General features: G+C 43.5%; 1 protein-coding gene across 2 annotated transcripts in view; it reads right to left on the bottom strand.

Moving 5' to 3' along the window:
* The window catches only part of LOC147435306 (transcriptional corepressor LEUNIG-like), a 50,065-nt gene extending 32,551 nt beyond the window's left edge, over window positions 1–17,514 (bottom strand). Inside the window, exons 1-18 of one of the 2 annotated variants that reach the window (XM_086488385.1) lie at window positions 17,270–17,514; window positions 16,522–16,660; window positions 16,316–16,413; window positions 16,119–16,228; window positions 15,201–15,587; window positions 14,813–14,895; window positions 14,498–14,588; window positions 14,117–14,228; window positions 13,867–13,916; window positions 13,453–13,761; window positions 12,695–12,874; window positions 11,811–12,053; window positions 11,390–11,534; window positions 11,175–11,284; window positions 10,939–11,088; window positions 10,400–10,555; window positions 9,649–9,765; window positions 9,265–9,462 (exon numbers count right to left, since the gene is read on the bottom strand). In XM_086488385.1, coding sequence (XP_086344511.1) covers window positions 9,265–9,462; window positions 9,649–9,765; window positions 10,400–10,555; window positions 10,939–11,088; window positions 11,175–11,284; window positions 11,390–11,534; window positions 11,811–12,053; window positions 12,695–12,874; window positions 13,453–13,761; window positions 13,867–13,916; window positions 14,117–14,228; window positions 14,498–14,588; window positions 14,813–14,895; window positions 15,201–15,587; window positions 16,119–16,228; window positions 16,316–16,413; window positions 16,522–16,553 — 2,571 coding nt within the window. In that variant the 5' untranslated portion in view covers window positions 16,554–16,660; window positions 17,270–17,514. The remainder of the gene's footprint in view (window positions 1–9,264; window positions 9,463–9,648; window positions 9,766–10,399; window positions 10,556–10,938; window positions 11,089–11,174; window positions 11,285–11,389; window positions 11,535–11,810; window positions 12,054–12,694; window positions 12,875–13,452; window positions 13,762–13,866; window positions 13,917–14,116; window positions 14,229–14,497; window positions 14,589–14,812; window positions 14,896–15,200; window positions 15,588–16,118; window positions 16,229–16,315; window positions 16,414–16,521; window positions 16,661–17,269) is intronic. The other variant, XM_086488386.1, reaches the window with a different exon arrangement.
* Between the last annotated feature and the right edge of the window lie 6,664 nt (window positions 17,515–24,178).

Raw genomic sequence — 24,178 nt, 5'->3', positions numbered from 1 at the left:
CAGTATGACTTTCTCGAAGATAAAAGCAAGAAAGTCCGAGAGTTTAAGGAAGGTGGCCACTCGATCAAGTTTGATACTTTTCAGGATACTCGGATGCTTCGAAGGCTTTGTCTTTTATTCAGCAGTTTGACATCGCTTTCGCGGGAGGACGCTATTCAGAGCACTCCAAGATTCGGAGAGCTGACTCTTACTTTAAGGGGAATGCTCGCACTTGGTGGTCTACGCTTCTATTAAGCAAGACTGTGCCAGTTACATGGCTGAAATTCAAGAGGCTTTTTATTTCTTCTTGGTTGACTCAAGAGTTTGAGCGAGATATACGAGCTGCTTGGAACCATCTCCGGATGACCAAGAGCGATACAGTGAATTCTTACTGTGAAAGATTTTGGAGCTCTTTTCTACCCGCCTCTTCATTCAAGAAGATCTCGTTCAGAGAACAGATTAAGCAGTTTACCTTGGGTCTACCTACAGAGATCCGAGATCACTGCTTGGAACAGAAGTCGGCTTCTATTCAGAAGTTGATGAGTCATGCGAAGCGGGGCTTTGCCATTCACTCTGGCAGTCTGACCTACCCCACAGATGAGGCCATGACACAACGAGCCGAACAGACTTCTGGGAATGAAAGTAGAAAGAAAAAGAGCAACCCCGAGAAAAATGATGCACGACCCAAGCTTACTCCTGAGGAGAGAGCTCGCTTCATCAGAGAGGGGAAGTGCTTTGGATGCGGGGAACAGGGACATATCTCCGCGAAGTGCCCTAATAAGGCATAGAAAGAACAGAATAATAAAGACAACAACAGGCTTGAGCGTTCGAGAGCAGCTGAGGAATGTGGGAGAATAGGCAGATAGAAAAGCAGAACTGGTACCACATGGCGTGGGACCTGCACCGAATCTAATGAATGAAAGTACAAACTTTGCCGCTCTTGGGGCAAAGTGAAGGATCAGGAAGCTCTTTTAAAGGAGCCAAGGCCAACTTCTTTTCACTTGGAATTGGCGGCTCGATTTGGAACTACGCCCGACAGACTGACGCCACAGGCGGAGGTAGTTCGACTGGCACCCGGATGGGATGTTGCCATTACACCGAGCATTGGCAAACTTTGTTTGCAATGACAGGGGTGTTCAGGGCACGTGAGTGACGTTCTACTCGGGATCCCTTGGTACCACAAGAACTACGCCGTGGTTGACTACCGGGCCGAGAAAGCGACTTTGATAAATGAAGGGCTTAGAGATTGTACTTGATGAACTTCAGTTTTCTTACTCATTCTTTTGGGAGAACTGAACGATGGATAAAGGTTGAATATGTTTTGACCTGAAGAAAAGAACGCCAAGATTTTTTTTTCTCCACGCTCATGCCGATTGCTTTTGAGAGGGCTTGAAGATCATACCATTGATCTGATATCTGGAAGTACGCCACCGAATCGGCCACCTTATCGTGTGAGCCGAGTACAGAATGGAAGAAATATGAACTCAGTGAAAGACCTCTTGGAAAAGGGTCTTGTCCAGCCTAGTACTTCACCGTATTGCTCTCCAGTGTTGTTGGTTTTGAAGAAAGACGGATCTTGGAGAATGTGCATCGATTATAGCACTCTCAACGAAATCACCATCAAGAACAGATTTCCGATTCCTAGGATCGATGATATACTCGACAGGTTACAGGGATCCTCGTGCTTTAGCAGGATTGACTTGAAGAGTGGATATCATCAGATCAAGATAGCACCAGGAGATGTCTACAAGACAGCTTTTCGGACGACTTTTGGGTTATTTGAGTTTTTGGTGATGCCTTTTGGCTTAACCAATGCTCCTGTGACATTTAACCAGATGATGGACAGGATTTTTCGAGAGTACAGGCTATTTGTTGGCACTTTCTTTGACGACATCATTGTTTTCTCCAAGAATGAGGCAGAACACAGAGATCATCTGCTTCAAGTCTTTCAGGAATTACGAGATCACACGTTAGTGATTAATGCAAAGAAAAGTGAATTTTTCCTACTAGAGATACACTTTTTGGGACACATTGTGTCAGCAGCAGGAGTGCGAATGGACCCGGCCAAGATAGAGACTATCCGTGAAAGGCCCGGTTTGAGAATACAGAATGATCACGATGATTTTCCGATTACATGGCACGTCTGAGACGATTGTCTTCGACAGAGACCCCAGATTTATGAGTTTGTTTTGGAAGGCAATTTGGGAGAACATTGGCACGCGGTTGCAGTTCTCGTCATCGTTCCACTTGCAGACTGACGGGCAATCTGAGATTGCCAATTCAGTGATTTTAGATTTATTGAAGTCTTCTATCTCGCATTAGAAGACTCAATGGGAAAAGAACGTACCTTTGGTGGAATTTGCCTACAATAACACGATACACTCTTCGACGGGGAAGACGCCATGTGAGATTGTTGAAACTGCTGCGAAGGTTCCATCCTTCCTGAGCACGAAAGATTAGAAATTTGAAGCGGATGAATATTCGCGAGATTTGGATACGGCTTTTGCCAAGGTTCGCGAGACTTTGCAGGAGTCTCAAGAACGACAGAAAAAGGCAGCGCATCGCCATTGTCGCGACTGGAAATTGAAGGAGGATGATTGGGTGCTCTTACTTTTGAGAAGGCACGCCTAAGAAAGAAAAAGGGAAAGGAGAGGCTTTTTCCAAAGCTTAGTATGTGATACTACGGACCTTTCCAGATTACTGACAAGATAAATGATGTCTCCTTCCGATTGAAACTGCCAGATACTTGGAGGATTCACAATGCATTGCATGTGAGTCTCTTGAAACCTGTTAAGGGTGATGTGCCTGATGATGGGGAGCCCGATGAGCAACCCAAAGTGGAAGAAAATGAGGAGATCCTTGTTCCTGAAAAGATTTTGGCACATAATGATACGAAGAAAGGTAAAGTCCGAAGGCGGTTCTTGGTTAAGTTCAAGAACTTTCCTGCATTTGATGCGAAGTGGATGGAGGAGGAGGACCTAGCAGATACTCCTCGGATTGTGAAACTTTACCTCGATGTTTTGGTTTAGCATAGTCTACTCCAAACGGAACCCAGAAACTCAGCTTGGCCGAAGATCTGGTGCAATGGGATGCACAAGAGGGGAGTTACTCCGCTCCTTTGTCAACAGATGCCTCGATTTTGATACTAAAGTCACTGATGTCTCTTTGAGCTTCAGGGATACTGAGAGCTGACAGTATTCTGCTGGATGACTTTATGAAATGGAATTCCTGATTATGATACTGATTTGTTCTTGACTTCTTGTGAGTGCAGGAACTGATAGCCGAAATGACTGCAGCATTTTGGTCTGATTGATCTCGAATAGACATGGTTGCAATAGGGGTTAGTCAATCGGACATCGTTGAGGTCCCGATTGGACCTAGATGTGATTGCTAGCTACATTGCCGATAAATCATGGTCTAAGATCCGAATGAATGTTGAATGTCATGTGATGTCCTGTGATGTCTGGTGATGTCCTGTGATGTCGTGTGATGTGACTGTCGTTTTTGTACATGTGCTAGATGTGTGTTCCTAGTATGTAGGTACTAACAGTCAGTGTCTGCTAAGACGGTTTATGGCTTTTGTCGGTTTTGCAAGCGTAATCGCGGTCGATTACAATGCTTTCAAGAGGGGGGTATGTCACAAAGTGATGACGTGGCGGACAGCAGAAACCCTAATTTCTGTCAAAAACCCTAAAATTCCTGCAAACCCTAATTTCTGCCAGAAACCCTAATTTCCGGAAATTGCGGAGGCGCATTATTAAAGAAAAAAAAATTTATTTTTATTTTTTTTGAAAAACGACGAGCGACGCGAATTTTGCTTTTGCTTTTTTTTATTAAAAAAAGAGAAAAGACTCTCTAAGAGAGAGAGAGAATTGATGCTTTTGATTTTTAAAGCTTTTGGGGCTCTGCTTTTGGGCATCCCTTGTAACCTTTAAATTAGTGGTGAGGGCCTCACTTCTCAGAGCATCTGGACGCAGAGTCTGAGAGTGAAACCCTAGCCGCTCTCTTGTACTTTGATGATTGATTAATATAAAAAGAAATACAGAAAGGGGCGCCAGTCTTTGGGGCCAATATCTCTAGGCACGGAACTCCGCCGGGCCAGTGCAAATCTATTGTGATCTGTGAATTGTTTTGAAGTGGTTATTTGGTGCTGTCGCGGTTGATTCTTGACTTGGAGTGTCCAAGTTTGTTACAGGATGCACAAGAGGGGAGTTACTCCACTCCTTTGTCAACAGATGCCTCGATTTTGATACTAAAGTCACTGATGTCTCTTTGAGCTTCAGGGATACTGAGAGCTGACAGTATTCTGCTGGATGACTTTATGAAATAGAATTCCTGATAATGATACTGATTTGTTCTTGACTTCTTATGAGTGCAGGAACTGATAGCCGAAATGACTGTAGCATTTTGGTCTGATTGATCTCGAATAGACATGGTTGCAATAGAGGTTAGTCAATCGGACATCGATGAGGTCCCGATTGGACCTAGATGTGATTGCTAGCTACATTGCCGATAAATCATGGTCTAAGATCCGAATGAATGTTGAATGTCATGTGATGTCTAGTGATGTCCTGTGATGTCGTGTGATGTGACTGTCGATTTTGTACATGTGCTAGATGTGTGTTCCTAGTACGTAGGTACTAACAGTCAGTGTCTGCTAAGACGGTTTATGGCTTTTGTAGGTTTTGCAAGCGTAATCGCGGTCGATTACAATGTTTTCAAGAGGGGGGTATGTCACAAAGTGATGACGTGGCGGATAGCAGAAACCCTAATTTCTGCCAAAAACCCTAAAATTCCTGCAAACCCTAAAAACTACCAAAAACCTTAATTCGCAGCAAACCCTAATTTCTGGAAACCCTAACTGCTGTCTGAAACCCTAATTTCTGGCGCCAGTGCCACGTGGCAGGGTTGTACGGATTTTCCGGAAATTGCGCCGCAATTTGCGCTGGCAGCTTTTGGGCGTTGCTTTTTGCATGAAAGAGAGAGAACTTGCTTTTTTTAAAATTTAAAAAAAAAAAGAGACTCTCTCTAAGAGAGAGAACTGATGCTTTTGATTTTGAAAGCTTTTGGGGCTCTGCTTTTGGGCATCCCTTGTAACCTTTAAATTAGTGGTGAGGGCCTCACTTCTCAGAGCATCTGGACGCAGAGTCTGAGAGTGAAACCCTAACCGCTCTCTTGTACTTTGATGATTGATTCTTGACTTGGAGTGTCCAAGTTTGTTACAGTGAGGATGAAATAATATGTATGAACTTGATAAAGAACGCAAAGATTTTCTCCATTCTCATGCCGATTGCTTCTCAGAAGGCCTGCCAGGCGAGTTACCACCTGCTCGTCCTGAAGATCATACCATTGATCTGATACCTGGAAGCACACCACCAAATTGGCCACCTTACCGTGTGAGCCGAGCACAGAACTAAGAGATTATGAACCAAGTACTAGACTCAAGAAGGATGTGGAAGAGTTTGTGCGCAGTTGCTTGGTATGCCAGAAGGTCAAGCTTGACAGGCATAAAGCACAGGGATTAGTACAGCCTTTGCCCATACCCACCCGCCCCTGGGAAAGTATTGCAATGGATTTCATTTTTTATCTCCCAAGAACACAGAGTGGTCACGATGGTATCTGGACTGTTATTGACAGATTTAGCAAGCAGGCTCATTTCATTCCAGTGAAGAAGACAGTCAAGCCAAATCACTTAGCGACACTATTTGTGGCCGTGTCCCCGACAGGGACCCCAGATTTACGAGTTTGTTTTGAAAGGCAATTTGGGAGAACATTGGCACGCGGTTGCAATTCTCGTCATCTTTCCACCTGCAGACTGACAGGCAATCTGAGATTGTCAATTTAGTGGTTTTAGATTTTATAAAGTCTTATATCTCGGATCAGAAGACTCAATGGGAAAAGTATCTACCTTTGGTGGAATTTGCTTACAATAACACGATACACTCTTTGACGGGGAAGGCGCCATTTAAGATTGTCGAAGGTGCTGCGAAGGTTCCACCCTTCCTAAGCACGAAAGATAAGATTTTTGAAGCTGATGAGTATACGCGCGACTTAGACACTGCTTTTGCCAAGGTCCGCGAGGCTTCGCAGAAATCTCAGGAAAGACAGAAAAAGGCAGCGGGTCGCCATCGACACGTTTTGAAATTGAAGGAGGATGTTGGGTGCTCTTACGTTTTGAGAAGGCACGCCTGAGAAAGAAGAAGGGAAAGGAGAGGCTTTTTCCAAAGCTTAGTATGAGATACTACGGACCTTTCCAGATCTCCGAAAAGATCAATGATGTCTCCTTCCGACTGAAACTGCACGATACTTGGAAGATTCACAATGCATTTCATGTGAGTCTCTTGAAACCTTTCAAAGGTGATGTGCCTGATGATGGGGAGCCCGATGAGCAACCTGAAGTGGAGGAAAATGAGGAGACCTTGTTCCTGAACAGATTTTGGCACATAAGGACACAAAGAATAAGGGTAAAGTAAGAAGGCGGTTCTTGGTTAAATTCAAGAACTATCCTGCATTGGATGCGAAGTAGATGGAGGAGGAGGACCTAGCAGATACTCCTCAGATTGTGAACCTTTACCTTGAAGCTTTTGGTTTAGCATAGTCTATTCCAAATGGAACCCAGAATTCAGCTTGGCCGCAGATCTCGTGCAATGGGATGCACAAGAGGGGAGTTACTCTGCTCCTTTGACAACAGATGCCTTGATTTTTAGAATACTAGAGTCACTGATGTCTCTTTGAGCTTCAGGGACACTGAGAGCTGACAATATTCTGCTATATGACTTTATGAAATGGAATTCCTGAATATAAAACTGATTTGTTCTTGACTTGTTTTAAGTGCAGGAACTGATAGAGAAATGACTACAGCATTTTGGTCTAAATGATCTCAAATAGACATGGTTGCAATAGGGGTTAGTCAATCGGGCATCGATGAGGTCCCGACTGGATCTAGATGTGATTGCTAGCTACATTGCCGATAAATCATGGTCTAAGATCCGAATGAATGTTGATTGTCATATGATGTCCTGTGATGTCGTGTGATGTGACTGTCGATTGGTACATGTGCTAGATGTGTGTTCCTAGTGCGTAGGTACTAACAGTCAGTGTCTGCTAAGACGGTTTATGGATTCTATCTGTTTTGCAGGCGTAATCGAGGGCGATTACAATGCTTTCAAGAGGGGGGTATGTCACAAACTGGTGACATGGCGTGCCAGCACACATCCACATCCCCTGCAAGAAACCCTAAAAGGTGATAGGTGGCATGGCTTGGCTATGGCAGCAATACACACACCCAACTGGTAGGAAACGGTCCCGGAAATTCCGCACAGATGCTGACGAGGCAGGCCAACAGTACGAAATCTTCGCGTTTTGCGGCGCATATGGCGGAAGGCTACAGCTGCGGCATTTCAGCTTTTGGGCAGCTTTTGGACAATGCTTTTGCTGATTTAAAGCCACGCAAGGAAATTAGAGAGAGAGAGAGAGAGAGAGAGAGAGAGAGAGAGAGAGAGAGAGAGAGAGCTTTTCAAAGTTTTGCTTTATTTTGCCATGGTTTGAGAGAAAAAATAGTGTGAATTGCTTTATTTTCAGGAAGCTTTTGATTTTCAGCTTCTAGGGGCTCTGCTTTTGGCATCCCATCTAACCTTTGAATTAACGAGCTTGCCTCTCACAACTCAGAGCATCTGGACGCAGAGTCTGAGTGTGAGCGCCTGCCCGCACTCTTGTACTTTGAACTCAGATTAATACAAAAAGAAATACCGAAAGAGGCGCCAGTCTTGGGGCCAATATCTCTAGGCATGGAACTTCGTTGGGCCAGTGTCGAATAAAATTGTGAACTGTGAACTGTTTTAAAGTGGTTATTTGGTATTGTCGCGGTAGATTCTTGACTTGGAGTTTCCAAGTCTGTTACAACTCCTCCCTGAATAAAACTGCCACTCCTCCTAAGCCCCGTCTTCAATGCTCTGATCTGGTCTCCTGTCTACAGGCTACCTCCCATCTATACCCGCTCACCTATGGCATGGATTGTCCAGGGGCTTGATGCGTCTCAATAGAAAATGATGTCTCTCCCATTGAAACTATCCTCAAAGGCACCTACATCAAGACGGAGTGACCCATTACAATTCCAGACTGCCATCTTTAGTGTGGTCCCATATGTCTCGCATCGTCATGCGGAGCGTCGCTCCAATATCACCATCCTTCCATACCTATAAAAAGCAATCTTCCCTTTCTCCCTTGCTGCTCTAAATTCCGGCATTACCTCTTGCATATGAGCAATCTGCGAGAGGGTGAGGTCATCTCCAAGAAAGATGCCTGCCTTCTTTAGAGTCGGTCTCTTCCTCAAGAAATCCTTCTTCGCTTCCATGGAGGGGAAACAGAGAATGAGTGCCCTTTCCTTCGAGGTTTCCCCATTGCTCCCACTTTTCTTACTGCCCACTCTCCAAGCCCTCGTATGCGTCTGCTCAATAACCCCCACCAAGAGTCATGAGTTCTTTCACCTCTTCATCCACATTATCTTGGTCTCTAAGGCCACATATCCTTACGTGCAAGGCTCGCACACGTCTCCTCTGCTCCTCTTCTAGTGTCCGATCAATGATGGTTGGTGTGGGGGTGGGGGTTATTTCCTTGCCCTTGCCTTTCTTGACAATCTCAATCCATTTCTCAGCCTCTTCTGCTTTTTGTTGGGTCTTTGTGATGACATCTACCCACGAGGTCGTCATTTCTTTTTGTTGCTCCTCGCCTTCTTTGATGGCCCGCACTTGTTCTTTAATTGTGTTAAGCTCTTCAATTACTAAGGGTTGAAGCTATCCCTCTTCCTCGAGGACATTTTGCGATCGCACCTCTGCAAGCTCTTTCTTGAGTAGTGCTGCTGTCGGCAAATTAGTTTTTTTTTAGGCAAGCGCTATTTTTATTGCAAGAATGGCTCGAAAGGAATGCTGAAAAGCAACGTCTTAAAATAGCTTCAAAAAGCCTAAAAATTGTGTACAACATCCCATAGGCACCACGCCTATATCACTCCTTGCAAGCAAGGAGTGCCAACAAGGAGTAGCCTCGTTTGCAATGATTGCAGTTTGATATTTGGATTATCCCTCTGATTTAATCAACGTTTTGTTTCATTTATCCTGGGGTATGTGCCCTCAAGATATTTATCGAGTAGGAGATGTTTTAATTGGTTGTGTGTGTGTGTGTGTGTGTGTGTGTGTGTGTGTGTGTGTGTGTGTGTGTGTGTGTGTGTGTGTGTGTGAGAGAGAGAGAGAGAGAGAGAGAGAGAGAGAGAGAGAGAGATGTAAACCTTACCTCATAGCAACCAACGACCAGAAGCTGTGGGTAGGTTGGATGGAAGACACAAGAATGGAATTTATTGCCACTGCAGCTCAGCTCATGCACACACTCGCCATCTCTAACAGCCCATACTCGGACAGAGTCCTCACTTACTGAGGCAATATAATCTCCAGAAGCATCCCAACACACAGAGTGGACTAGTTTTGTGTGTCTCTGCAATCAAATTTTGAGATCTCTGCAAAAGTTAGAAATGTGCATGCATGTCCACACATAAACAACATGCCTCTATTAATCACCAAATATTAAGAAACGACGTGCCTCTATCGATTGCCAATTTTATTTCTTAACACCTACATCTTCTGTCTTCTCGATTTCTAGAAAAGAACAAGGCAAACACACCTGCAATGAATGCACACGAATCTGGGACTCGATATCAAAAATAGTCACAACATTATCTGCTGCCGCTGCCAGAAGACTTCCAGCCCTTGGTTGAAACCTGACCTGGTTTGTTCCTCCCTGTTGCCACAGAGCAGTTGTCTTAATGTGCAGACACAGACCAGAAAGGAACCTAAAAAGCATCCACTTTCCCTTCTGTATAGATATGTATTAGAGAGGGTAAGCATTGCCTAAGCACTCTTCTTTTCTTAACTTTGGTTTAGTAGGGGTTCTATGTCCTAACCATGGACGTGTCTGAATGAAACATGAAAATTCATAAACAGGCTCCGAACTAAACTGTTATTCAGACAATTTTGCACTTCATATTTCAGGTTAATGGTCTAACAACACTGAAAGGCCAGACTCTCTTTCTCTTTCCTGGTGCCATTTAAAGAACACCTGGCTGTCCTGCCACGTGAGGCACTTCTGGCTGTGTCAAGAAGTAATAGATTTCCTGAATCAAGTCCAGTAGTGTTCATTATAAATTGAGTGCAGAGGACAGATGTTCGTTTAATAGAAAACCCCCTACACAAATGTGCCTGTACCTATGGAACTCTTGCCAGGCCAACTGTTGAAAGCTTTCATTGATTCACAGCTTTTGGCTTGATGTTTTAGTACTACATTAGTCTGTTAATTAAACAACCCTAACATTCTTAAATTTTTGATTTATATGCAAGCTTCAATTCAGAAAAAAATTTGGAGTTTTGATATGAACCTGAAAAACATGAGTGAAGCTGCCCTGGTTTACACTCCAGTAACGAATCTCACTTTCAGCATCACAGGAACAAATTAAGTCCTCATTGTTGGGATGAAAATCCAGTGACATCACAGTTCCAGCATGACCAGAAAAACTCCTCAGGGAATAGCTTGGCTGAAATTAAATACACAGAAAACATTTAACAAGCAAGATTGCAGAAGAACAGTTCATGCACCAAACTACACACATCTAGTACTTGCACAAAGACACCAGTCACTAAACAGTCACATCATATTCACGTCATTATCCCCATTGAGATCTCAGATACGAATCATGATCATTGTGACTTATTTAGCAATCACATCCAGATCTTTTCACAGATATCTTGATCTACTCAATCTCATTACTATCAGTCCATATGTTCAACAGGGGCAGAAACAAGAGGCCAGAGGCATAGCCCCTTGGTAACATCCACCTGAGTGAACGCAGAGATAGAATGGAGCTACGCTTAACACATAAACTACCAAGAAAATGTGAACCAACTTTTCAAAACTCACATTGTCTGCATCCCAAACCCTTACTGTCCTATCAAAAGAGGACGTTGCAAGTCGTGTAGAAGCAGGACTGAAACGCACATCAGTTATTATTTGGCTGTGCTCTTCCAGGGTACTTTTCAGCTTGAAGCTGTCCATACTATATACAAAAGCCTTCATGAAACACACAGCAATCATGTTGCAAATATGGCTTATGATATCAGGTACAAAGAAGCTTTTGTTTCAGTTATATGACTGACCTTCTTTTCATGCCCAGCGCTAGCAAGTAGCTTGCCATCATAAGAAAAATGGCAAGAAACTACCTTATTATTAGTTCCTTGGAGGCATCGAGCCTCCGCAAAAGAAAACCCTGTGAAACACAAAAACTGTGCTTTCAGTGCGCCGTACTATCAGTAAGCAAACACAGATACGGAACACAAAACGCAAAGACCAGAAATTTGTAGCAGGAGAAGACCTTTACTAAGATCCATACTGTGCCCAGAAGGGCTCCTGTTGCCACCACTAAACAGCGGCTCTCTCTGGTCTGCATCTTCATGAGACAAAAATGATTCGACGTTGTCATCCAATGATCCATCCTCAGCAAAGCAATCCATATCGGCCTGTATGAATACACCCAAGCACACATCTTTAGGCCCCTTCTCATCACTATAGAGATTACTACCCAGGAATACGGAAAACTCTGGCATAGGACAGTTAATTAAACTCCAACATTCACTTTGAGCACTATTGACTGAGAATATTCAAAAGCTAATGCTTTCTATGGCGTCACATATATAGGCACAACTTCATGTTTGGATAAAAAGCAACAAACCTTCGCGCTTCACCCTGATATCTGTGGAAAAAACACCACTAAGATTATTCAAAATTTTAAGTACCAGTTGGTCGGATGATGTTGCTAAAGCTCCAGTGCCATCCGAGCCATATACAAGAGATGACTTCGATGTGCTGCCACTGTGTTGCAATGCACCACTGATCATAACATCACTCGGGGTGTAAGTTGAAGGTGTTGGGGTAGAGTTGTAACCAGCAGTGTTTCCCCCCGTTCCAGTACTGTTAGCTGGACCCGATGAGGAAGCTGGCTGCTTTCTTTTCCTTCCAGTCTGACTTTTTAGAACGGACTGCAAAACAGCTCAAGAGAATTAAACATCAGCTTACTGGGGAGGAATTCAAAGAAAACGAAAACCGCTACAACCAAAAGCAAGAAAGCAGGGATTAAAAAAAAAGAACTAGCTAGTGTCCAGAACAAAAGGAAATGAAGACAATAGAAAGAAGACAAAATCATGCACATTTAACTACTACATATGCCAAGACCGGTGTGAATGCTGTGGCCAGTGAATCCTCCAAGATAGCTGCAAAATCAAGCGCTGCATTCAGAAAAGCAGACCCCCCCCCCCCTCCCCTCCCCCAAACAAAAAAAAAAAGGAGGGATGGTTGAAGAGAAAGCAGCCTAGCTAACACCACATCTACATGGCATGTCAACCTTGAAAGGAAAACTGAGGGGCATTGAGCTCTGCAGTCCACACCTGGCAAACCCCAACCTAGCAATACAGCAATAGCAGCTCAATACTAGTCGCAGGAGGTTTTGGATAGTGGCATAACTTCATCCCTAACAACAATGCTACCCTCTTTCATTCTAATCTTGCAGTTTTCCTCCAAGCCCATCTGAACTCTAATCTCTTTACAAACCATAAGCACTTGGCAAACCGAATTAAAACAGCCATAGAATAAGGCACAACAACCACAACAAAGATATATTTACCTGATCTGCAGTTCTGTAAGCATTCGAAAGGTGACCATTCACCAAGTCACCGGCTCCCATGAGCCTATCCTGTTGTTGACCTGCAGTAGAAGCCTGGTGCTGTGGCATCTGTGTCTGCTGAGATGAAGGCTGCTGCAGTTGAATTCCACCTTGCTGCTGCAGCTGCTGTCGCTGGGTTTGCTGAATCAAATACAAACACACAAATTAAATTCTGTAACAACTCTCTCAACCAGTGCTCCACATACACTTCTTTTCTATGTGGTTTGTTTGCCTATTGATCCATATAATGTACTAAATATACCAGGAGCTTTAGTGCCAGGTCACCTGTTTAATATACGCTCACTGGGGATTACATTGTAAAACAAGCTACAAGCCCTTTTCCAAGCTCTAGAGCATTGGATAAAAACAATATCTTGAGCCAATAAGCTAAACAAACTTTTTCTTTTTGGCCATCAATTAGCTTAAATCAATGATATCGAGCAATAAATTGATTTCATCTTTAAAGCAAGAACAAGAAATGTGATAGAAGAGGTGAAAACAGTGAAAAACGCAACTCATGCAATGCAAAAATATATGAGACTTGCCGCGGAGAACTATATAACCAAAACATCTACTCCTTTCAAGGATGAAAACATACTCAAACTGGATAATCTTTACTACAAACACTACTATGCAAGCTCTATATCTATATAAGCATTAATCGCTCAGACTCTGGATACTACAACTCAAGCAGGAACAAGCGGCAATAAAAGAATTACTTTCACGAGAAACTCCTCAATCTGTGGCACTTGCGACACAGCCTGCACAGGGGAACCCATACTTTGAATGAAGCTTCCTGGCTGATCATCTTTCATGGGATTTCTATTCAACATTGTTTTAGAATGTCTGGACTCGATATCTCCGAGAAGAGGAGACCCAGTTGGCCCCAAATTTGCTCGAGTATACTGTGCTTGCAGCAACAGACGTTGCTGATGGATGTTTAGCATTGAAAATTGAGGATATAACTTTGGTGATTGAATAAACGATTTAGTAAGAAGGATGTTAGTACGAAGTTGATCAGCAGGCCCCTGCGTACAGAAAACAAACAGATTTAATCTCCATGATAGTCATCAGTTGGTTGAGTTACACCTGAATACTTACATGTTACAAAAGTAGCAGTCCATTGCACTTACTGTTAATGGCCAGCCTTTCAATGGTAAGCTATTTGCACTTTGAGTCATGCCTGGAAGACACCACAGTATAGAATAAGCAAAGAATACACATTAAAAAAATGGTTGCACTGCAAAACAGAAAACATGAGCCAGAGGAAGAAAATTTTTTGGGCTTTCGTTGGTTAAGATTAAATTACTAGAGACCTACAAACCAGTGGGCCCCTAGGTCAGAATCTTACAGACTCACTCTCAATTACACTTAGTTGTGCACCTGGGCTCAGGAGGCTTGGTTTTGAAGGTCCAACACCAGATATGCCAAACAGAGAAGGATCAGTTGCAGGGGACCTTTGATTCAGTACTCCACTGACTTCACTTTTGCTATCCTGGAAAATCAGATCTTGTAAGCAAACAAAGGGTCAGATACGGTGGAGTGCCTCACGTAAGACTTGAATGTCTGTATGCAGCATAATGGAGAAAAATACTGGCAGCAGAACAAAGAATGGCCTTCTTCTGCTTTATGTTATTGCTTGTTTGCTCAGTGGCTCATACTTGCATCGATGCAAATGAAACCACGATTTGCCAGTTTTACAAGTTTCATTTAATGTAAGGTGTGTCCCTTGAATGACAAAAACTACACAGATGAGTCACTTACTTGTTGGCTTATGCTAGTCAACGGCTGGTTCCGAACTTGTACTTGTTGAAAACTTGCATTCAAAGCACCAGCTCCAGTGTGCAATGTGGGCCTAACAACAGCAAACAAGCAGGCAAAATAAATGAAAAACTCAAGATGACCAAATACAACACGAGCCATCAAGATTCATAAATAGACCTTTAGAAAACCTCAGAGGGCATTGGACATGTCAAGTCGAATGCATGCTAGTAAGCATTAATCAAAACCATAGCTAGAATTCAAACAGCAGACATTTTCAGCCAAGCCACCAATGGCAAGGTGTAAACATTATATTACCCGATACGCTGAACAGGCATAGCAGGATTCTTCAACATAGGCGTTTGACCATCTAATAGTTGGCTTGGGTTCTCAACAAACCTCTGAAACATATAGCAGACAAAACACTATTAGATACTCTAAATGTATGAGTGCGAGAACTTGTGTATACCCTCAAAAAGAAAGAAAAACCTATAGTTGAAACTTCATATTTAACATAGTAATAAGAGTATACTATTGAAAGAAAGCAAGTGAAGTGAACAGTATGAAGACACGTAATGAAGACATTTCAGTAACAGAAAGACAAGTTAATACGCACACCTTGCTAAGGTCCGAAAGGTCTCAACTTAGGAACTAAAAGAGAGTTCAGTAACAGTAAGCAAGTTAAATTGACTAAAAAGAGTATCACCTTCATTGCTGTATCCTCAGGGCCATCTCTTTTCTGAGGATGCGTCAGGCCTTCTTCATAAATTTTTGTGGCCATTGCATTTGCAGAGCTCTGGCCAAGAGCATTGGCCCCTCCATTAAGAGAAAGATTGCTGCTGTCCCTTCGAGGTAGTTGCTGCTGTTGAGTTTGTAAGAACTCCAGCTGAAGTGGGAGTTGGTGGTGGTGGTGGTGGTGGTGGTGTTGTTGTTGTTGTTGTTGTTGTTGTTGTTGTTGTTGTTGCTGTTGCTGTTGCTGTTGCTGTTGCTGTTGCTGTTGCTGTTGCTGTTGCTGTTGGTGGTGTTGTTGTTGTTGTTGTTGTTGTTGTTGTTGTTGTTGCTGCTGCTGCTCCAGTGCTTTGAGCTGCTGAGTCTGTTCGTAAACATACTTGATACATTAACACACAGGAAGATTTACGACCTTTCCTTTTTTGATAGGGTCGAACCCTTCTTTGTAGCAAGATGCATTCATCCCCAAAAATGCTCCATCTTTTGTGTCCACTCATGCTTTCAGATAATGGATACCCTCACATCATTTTGATGTGTTGCATTCTAAGCTATTTCCCTTAAAGCAGACGCAAGGACAGTCTCAAATGACCCAAAAAAAGTGGTGGGTATATGATGTTTCAGCTGTTTGGGATACAAATCTAAGGCCTTGGCATGGCTCTTGCCCAATAATTTGATGAAAGACAAGACACCCTCCTTTGCGGCCACTTGGTGCTTGTGTGTATCAACCACAGAAAATTAACTTCTCATGGCACTAAAAGTAAAATATTTGGGTGGGTGCAATAAGTGTTGCTAATTTTATGATGTGGGGAGTGTCCATTAGTCTTCAATCAAACACTAAGTGTGCCTGAGTGTGTCTCGACTGTTGATTTTCATGCATACAAGAAAGAATACACACCTCAATATAAGAGGCAGCTACATTCGAATGTGTTTCGTCTGTACGAGCAATGAAAATATCCCAAAACACTGACCACCATTCAAACAGAAATCCACCAGGAGCATCTATGGCTGGAAACAGAACAGGAAAATGTCCCCAAGTCAGCATCTGATAAAAGAATACGCTACAAATGCAAAGGTTAAGCTAGAAGAACTTACCAACAGGCTCAGATGACACATCCCCTTCAGCTTGAAAAGCTTTAGCTGAAGCTTGTAAATTTTTCTTCTGAAAATAATCATATATGTACACATCTAGCCTGAGGTCACGGTGTCAAATAAATAATAAGAAACGAGTTACCTACAAAATGGCTGTTCTATACAGACTTATAAGTGCTTTACAACAATTCTTGTGTCTCTGAACTTACATTTTGCCTGCTTCCCATTTGGTCTGTACCATCTTCTACAATCCAAAGGGCTAGAAGTACTTCTAGCAAAAACTGCCAACAGGTCAAGGAGAGATACCCTCAGGGTACATGTAGTTCAATGTCATACGCCCCAATCCACCTGAGTATCACCCTCTGGTTAGGGAAGACATCGAATTCACAAACAAACATTCTTAAACAGCACGCCACAGCAGGCGCAAAAGACAATATTTCTATCACAAGTGTGTTTTACCAAAGGTTTCTTTCAATCCATAATCGAGCTCGAAAAAACATGCTCTCATGCTTCAAGCGTTCATCCAAGAGAAAACCAGCTACTTAAAGGATGGAATTTATTGGCAAATAATGCTAAGCTAGTTCTCATTGGGTGCGCTTGTATGTGTGATTGTGTGTGTGTGTGTGTGTGTGTGTGTGTGTGTGTGTGAGAGAGAGAGAGAGAGAGAGAGAGAGAGATAGAAAGGGGAGGGGGGGGGGGGGGGGGGGGGGGGGGGGGGGGGGGGGTCGGAGAATTCAGAGCACTCTCTATAGCACCCTACTCCGAGATTCATGCATGGCCACAATTCATAGCAACACCGTGTGAGATAAGCAACTCAATCATTCTATGAATTTTCCTGAAGACATCAAAGTTGCAAGCATGCCTCGTCTGCGTTTCATCAACAATGAACATCCAATTTGATGCAGGTGTACGTGAGCGTGCACGCTAGTTAAAGTCTGCACGCTACGAAAAGCGTACCGTGAACAGAACAAGAGCCTCTCGATGCTAGCTGAACAGGTGGACGAGCGATGGCCAATCCGATCGCAGCATGCGAAAACGGGGAAACGGGAGCCCAGCGCAGAAAAAGAGTAATACGAGAGTTATTAGGCGGAGCTACGAAGGTGGAGAGAGAGAGAGAGAGAGAGAGAGAGAGGGCTTTCAGAAATTCAGTGAGCTTCCTCCGCCATAGCCGGAGAGCGATTGTGCCTTCACAAGTGGGACTGGGGGAGAAATTATGTAGGGAAAATTACCAAAATACCCCTCTAATTTGTGGAAATTCCCAAAATACCCCTCAAATTTCAAAAATTCCCAAAATACCCCCGATATTTTGTCATAATTTCCCAAAAAATACCCCTCAAATTTTCCAAAATTCCCAAAATACCCCTGGTTGTGAGATTAAATTTTTCCAAAGATTAAAAAATTTGTACCTTTCATAAGAAGACTATTGGCTATCAATACAAGATACTAAAACTAGAATTTGAGTAGGTTATGTAGGCTTAGGAGATGAATTGCTTCATTATTTTTAGATATAATTTCCCTTTTTTGCGAGGTAATTTGTGACAAATTACATGCTAAGCACTCAAAAACGGATCTTGATTGTCAGAAAAGAATAAAGGAATGATAAGCTTGAATAATTCAACCAAAATAGATACAAGGGTATTTCGGGAATTTCCACAAATTAGAGGGGTATTTTGGTAATTTTCCCAATTATGTAACAACAAGGTCCAAAAATTAAAAAACCCTCAGAAATTGAAATTTGGAAAGGACCAGTAGGGGATACCGGGGCGGGAAAAAAAAACCGAATCTAAATTGATGCCTTTACTAGAAGGGAGGAATGAAGGCAGCGAATGTTTACGGGTGGTGGAGGCAGCCATGAAACACCCGCGCAAAAAACGTAGATTGCTTTACATTCAAGCATTGAGCCAGCACGGTTGTCGCGGCCACAGTCTGAGCCTGCACCTGTATTTTGTCGGGATACAGTCAGGCCTCGTAGGGCGCAAGAAGTGGCGTGCAAGTAGGATGAGGACCTCAAGCAGGACGCAGAAGATGGGAGCAGGTAGTGTGCAGACTGCAGAAGGCAAGGGAGCCGTGCGAGTCGTGTTTTTTTTTAAATCCAACAACGTGTGTCGATGTGCAATGACCTATTGGAGCTCAAGTGGTTACGACTTAGTATTTGAGCTGCCATAAGGGACGAGTTTGGATCTGTCCCTACAATTTTTAAAGGGGAAGCTATGGATGAAAGGGTGGGAGCAGTGAGATTCAATATAGGAATCACTGAAGAAATGAATATAATAATGAAGCTGCGAGTAGGTGGGACTGAGTAGAGAACAGCAAGGTCCAAAAATTAAAAGACCCATAGAGATTGGAAGGACTTAGCAAAATGGACCAAATTCTCACCCCTAATTCTTTGGTCTGATGTATAGGTCAAACTTGGGGTCCGTTCAGACTGCGCAGGAGGAGAAGAACCCTTTTCCACTCAGGAAGTAGACACAAATCGGCTTGTTCAAGCAACTTGTTCACACCTGCCCTAGACCTGTTGCACTCAGGTTCCCTCTACCTGCTCATTGGTTGTGCGTAGCTTCTTCCAACCTACGGGTGGGTTGGACAGTCGGAAGACTATCGCATGCATTTGGGCACTAGTCAGCATGCCAGCTCAGTTGGGTTGAGATTAGGCGCTTTGCAGTCTAAATGGTTCCTTGCTCGGCGTACCCAATGATTGGTCTAGCACAGCAACAAGTGTGTTGTCTGAACCAAGCCTTGGTTTGGGGATTAAAAAAGCAAATCTCGTGGCCCATGGAGATGGAAAGTCGGAAAATTGGATGAATTGAAGCTTGCCATGTGTCAAACTTGGTTTGGGGATTGAAAAAGGAAGTCCCGTGGCCCGTGGAGATGGAAACTCGGCAAATTGGGCAAATTGAAGCTTGCCACATGTCGTGGCAATTTGGCCACTTCGTGACGGGCACATGTACATGATTGGGTGGCAGTTGTTTCTATTTTCTATATATCTTTGTTTTGCAAGGTTTTCTTACACATTGAGGTTTTAGGTTAGTTCTTTGTAGGGGGCAACCTCGACAGCTTTGTAGTCATTTCTGCTTTCGGGATATCTTTGCTTTGCGAGGTTTCCTTACACGTTAACGTTCTAAGCTAGTTCTTTTGTAGGGGACAACCTCGACATCTCTCTCAATATGCCAGTTTGCTTTTCTCTTAATGTAATGTCAGTATCTACCTTTTACTCTCTCTCTCTCTCTCTCTCTCTCTCTCTCTCTCTCTCTCTCTCTCTCTCTCTCTCTCTCTCTCTCTCTCTCTCTCTCTCTCTCTCTCTCTCTCTCTCTCTCAATACTTGGAAACCCCTCACAACCCCAAATGGTGTTGATTCCGAGGGCATGTACACGCCTTTGAAAAATAAAGACTTCCCACCAAAAATGCTCTTTGCACGAGTACATTCTAAAATCCCAAAATAACCAGATAGCATAAGTCCACTAACTAGTATTATCTGCAAGCATGGAGCTAAGGAGGCAAAGAGTAGATATGATTGATGACAAAGATGATGGAGAAGAAGGAACTTGCATCACCAAAGAAATCTAGTGAGAGAAATTTACTCGAGCTGCCAAAGAGGTCTCGGCCAATGTAGAAGACGAACGGTCCACTTGACAAAAGGTGGCTCCATAATTCAAAGTTCGACAGGCCTAACTCCAAGGAGACAATAGACAAAATTCTAGAGTCCGCAAAATGATGTCCATTTAGTAAAAAGCCTGGTGTAGAGAGTAGAGCTACAATCCACACACACCCCAACACTCATCACAAGATAATACAGCCAAAACAAAGAAAAAAAAAACATAAATTAAAAGAGGAAAGAGCCAAAAATAAACGAAAAATAAACAAGACAAGCTTCGCACATTTTTGAGACACCCACACGCACAGTTGGGGTAAAGGAGATATGTTTCACCGGAACACGATATGTAATGGAAATGGCCTATGAACTTTGAGAGTAGCGGAATTAGGAAATTAGGTGAAGCACTTTTGTGAGATTACTTTGTGAGCATAGCGGGTGAACTTGATTGATGGTAGCAACAAGCATGGTACTTAGTTAACTTGGCATGAACAATACTTTTGCAAGAGAGAGAGTTTAGAGAACAACTAGCCGGTCCCCCCTCCAATAGGCATTTGTATTATAGTTTCTCCCATCAAGAGAGACTTGGTACAATACAATCTTTGTGTTCCTTGTGACCTAGGTGATGCAATGAAGATGGAAAGCTTCATGCATCACAAACATAACATAAACTTTGTGAAAGCATTAACTATCCCAAGCCTCAGTCCCAAGGCCTCAAACACCTTCGAAGGTGGAGAGAGCTAGCGGGGGATGAGGGTAGGGAAGAGGAGGAAGAAACATTCCATAGGAGAAAGAAATAGTTCCTCACTTATCATCACTCTTCTTGCTAGCATAGTAATGAAGATGGAGAAGATGGTAAGCTTAAGCATTGAAGCATGGCTCTTGGTTGGATTTGCATTCCATAGCCAAGAGTGTTGGTGTAGGCTCTCACTTCTCACAAGCTTGGAGAAGGAGGTGGTGTTCCTCCACTTTCACCAAGTGAGAATGGATCCACAAAATGAGTGTGTGTGTGTGTGGTGTATATCCCCCTAGCACCCCCCTTGCTTGCTTGGGGCGAGTTGCAACTTTTCCACATGCTGCAAGCTCATTGGACCCCTCTTCCCCTAGCGCAGCATGCAGTCAAGTACATGGGTAGTCTTTTGACAAGTGTCCTTCTTACCCCTCAGAGAGAGAGAGAGAGAGAGAGAGAGAGAGAGAGAGAAAGAGAGCTTGAAATATCTAGATATTTGTTGGATGGAACTAGAAGCTCATTGGACCCCTCTTTAGCCCAACCAATAGCATTCAAGCACACCATGTGGTTAAGCTTAGTGAGAGTCTGACATGTGTCCCATGTGCCCTTTTAGAAAAGGGGTGCCCCTTGGGTGAGTGGAAGGTTAGGTCAAAGATTAACTTTGGGACTTTTATGCATAGGAAGCTTCTCAAGCAACTTCCTCATTAAGTGTGTAGGGTCTCTTTTTGACTCAAGCATCTTACCCCCCATGCATAGGAAGCTTCTCAAGCAACTTCCTCATTAATTTTGTAGGGTCTCTTTTTGACTCAATCACCTTACCCCCCATGTACAGGAAGCTTCTCAAGCAACTTCCTTATTAAGTTTGTAGGGTCTCTTTTTTACTCAAGCACCTTAGGTGGAGTTCCCACCTCAAGCTTTGCCTAAGGTCAAAGGCCAGTTTAGGTCGGGTTCCCACCTCAAGAACAGCCTTAGCTTGCTTAAGGTCAAAGACAAGTTTATGACAGGTTCCCATCAGCCCTAGCTTGCTTAAGGTCAAAGGACTTTTAACACTAACCATTGGAGGTCTTTAATGAAGCTAACCCTAAGGTCTTTTAAGCTCCATTAGATGCACATTGCTCTGTGATAGACTACCTCCTTTTGGACCCTTATTGAGATGTAACCATCTCTCCTCTTGGTCCCCTGCTAAGGTAAGTTTAGAAGCACTTATTACACATTGCTCTTTGATAGACCATCTCCTTTTGGACCCCTATTGAGATGCAACCATCTCTCCTTTTGGTCTCGTGTTGAGATAGGTCTAGAAGCACATGTCTCTATTCTAACTCTTATTCCCGTTTATTCTCTCACATTAAATGATCAGTTTGATAAAATCATTTGGTAAAGTTAGATATTATATTTTATGACACGGTATTCGGACACCCACTTACTTTTTGTCTTTATTCATTGTACATGCATGTGAATAAAGAGCTCTCTCACATCTACTTCCAAGGGAAAGCTCCACCCACACCGGTCTCCTCTTCTCCTTCTTCATTGCATGCATATGGCACACTCCTAGATCTCTATCCCCTTCAACTCGTATTAGAGCTAAGGCGGAAGAACGGTGTTGCAGTCAACACGACTTTGGCAACATCATTCTCATCCGCGACGACTTCGTTGTGCAAGAATTGAGCTCCAATTTATATATGGAAGTTCAGGAAGATTGGGAAAGGAGGTGAGGAGCATCTTCGAAGATGCCCTCACTCCCAACGCATAGAGCCCCTTCAACAGGTGGCTAAGGTTTACTATGAGTAGAGACTAAGGACCCTGCGAGTGGAAAATTGGAGTAGATCAAACAGGTCACTCAGCTTTTGGCAGCTTGATAGCAGTTTAGTATTTTTGCCATAACTTGAGTTAGGAAGATCTAATTTCAAAAGTTTGTTTTATGTGTGGGAAGCTAACTTTGAGATATACAACTTTGTAGAAGAAGTCGTTGGATAATTTGAAGTGGTAGCAGAAAATGCAAAACAAAAAGACTTGCTTTTTTCTAGGCGAGTTTTGTGCACACTTGTGTAGAGAGTGAGTAGAGAGAGTGAAGGCGAGAGAAACTTTGTGTCTCTCTTAGGATGCACATTATGGCATCTCGCTTTCGACACCTGCATTTGTTCCCCTTCGGCATCTGGTCGTCGACATTAGCTCTCAGCTTCGACATCGAGCTTCTGATCGGCATCGACATAGGCTTTAGGATTTCAACTTGTGATCAACATCAACGTTGGCATAGGCTTTGAGATTTGCTCCCCTAGGCATCTTGGCATTAGCATCAGCTCTCGGCTTCCGCATCGAGCTTCAAATATAGGTTCTAACACACATCGACCGCATCCTCCAACACCCACTCTCCTCGATACTTCGACACATAGAGCGAGACGAGGAGTACTTGGAGAGAGAGAGAGAGAGAAAGAGAGAGAGAGAGAGAGAGAGAGAGAGAGAGAGAGAGAGAGAGAGAGAGAGAGAGAGAGAGAGAGAAAGAGAGAAATGAAATGTTATATTAACGTCTTCGAAAGGCCAAAATGACCTATGAGACCAAAAAGTTACAAGTGGTGAATCTGATATCATGTCTGAGTATGGAAATTACAAAAGAACTAACATTAACACTAAAAAACCCAAGGAAAAAAAAGGAAATGAGTCTGAGGCTGATTCTGGATTTAGACGAGATAAAAGGGGGGGGGGGGGGGGGGGGGGGGGGGGGGTCAAATGAAATCTCTTATCAGTCACTGTCGAATCTCATCAACCTCCTCCGTGGTCAATACTCTGGTTGGGCGTCTTGCATGTCGAGCTAGGGTGATCTGTATCTTCTGTTGATTGCAGCCTCCGTCGGTGGTGGGAGACCCCCCGAGGTCGTGGGCGTCTAGATCTGCCTAGCTTAGTGGCTCGATCAAACAGCGTACCTCTAGTGTGGGTGGGCTCTCAGATCTGTTGTGATGACTGCTCCTCTTGCTCTCCCCTAGCTGGTGTAAAGAAATCTGTGATTGGTCTATGAAACCGTCTTTCCCCTGACGTCCTCAGCAAGCTCTTCGTAAGTCTGCACAACTCTAGAAGGAACAATCCGAGACATCTCTGATCCTTGTATCTCATGACTCTAGAGAAAGGTCTAAAACCCTCTCTGAACAGGCAGTGAAAGCGATCGAGTATCTCATAGTACGTCGGATAGGGAGGGTGCATATCCAGGGAGTATTGAAACGAAGGCAAACTATCCATGTTGAAACCATGTGACTGAAACCATGCTGTCATCTGTCCAAACCAACATGTTGTATTGCCTTGTAGCACTAGTTGTTGAGATGACTCCAGGGCAAGTAGAGTGTATCTGTCCCTGGGGAGATCCCATAGACCGTGTATAAAGGATACTAATCTAGTCAATGCCTCCGGCACGAGGGTTGGAGCAGCTAGCTCGGCTTGGATAATCTCATGCGGCACTAAGGCCTTAGCCTGAATCATCCGAGCGATCATAGAGACCAGAGGCCTCTCCATACCTCTCCATCAATCTGTGTTGCCAGATCTCCCATGGTGGTCTACTGAA

Source organism: Adiantum capillus-veneris, chromosome 18 (genome assembly GCF_014529385.1).
Source record: "Adiantum capillus-veneris isolate H3 chromosome 18, ASM1452938v2, whole genome shotgun sequence".
NCBI classification, from domain to species: Eukaryota; Viridiplantae; Streptophyta; class Polypodiopsida; order Polypodiales; family Pteridaceae; genus Adiantum; species Adiantum capillus-veneris.
This window is presented reverse-complemented; position numbering and strand designations above follow the sequence as displayed.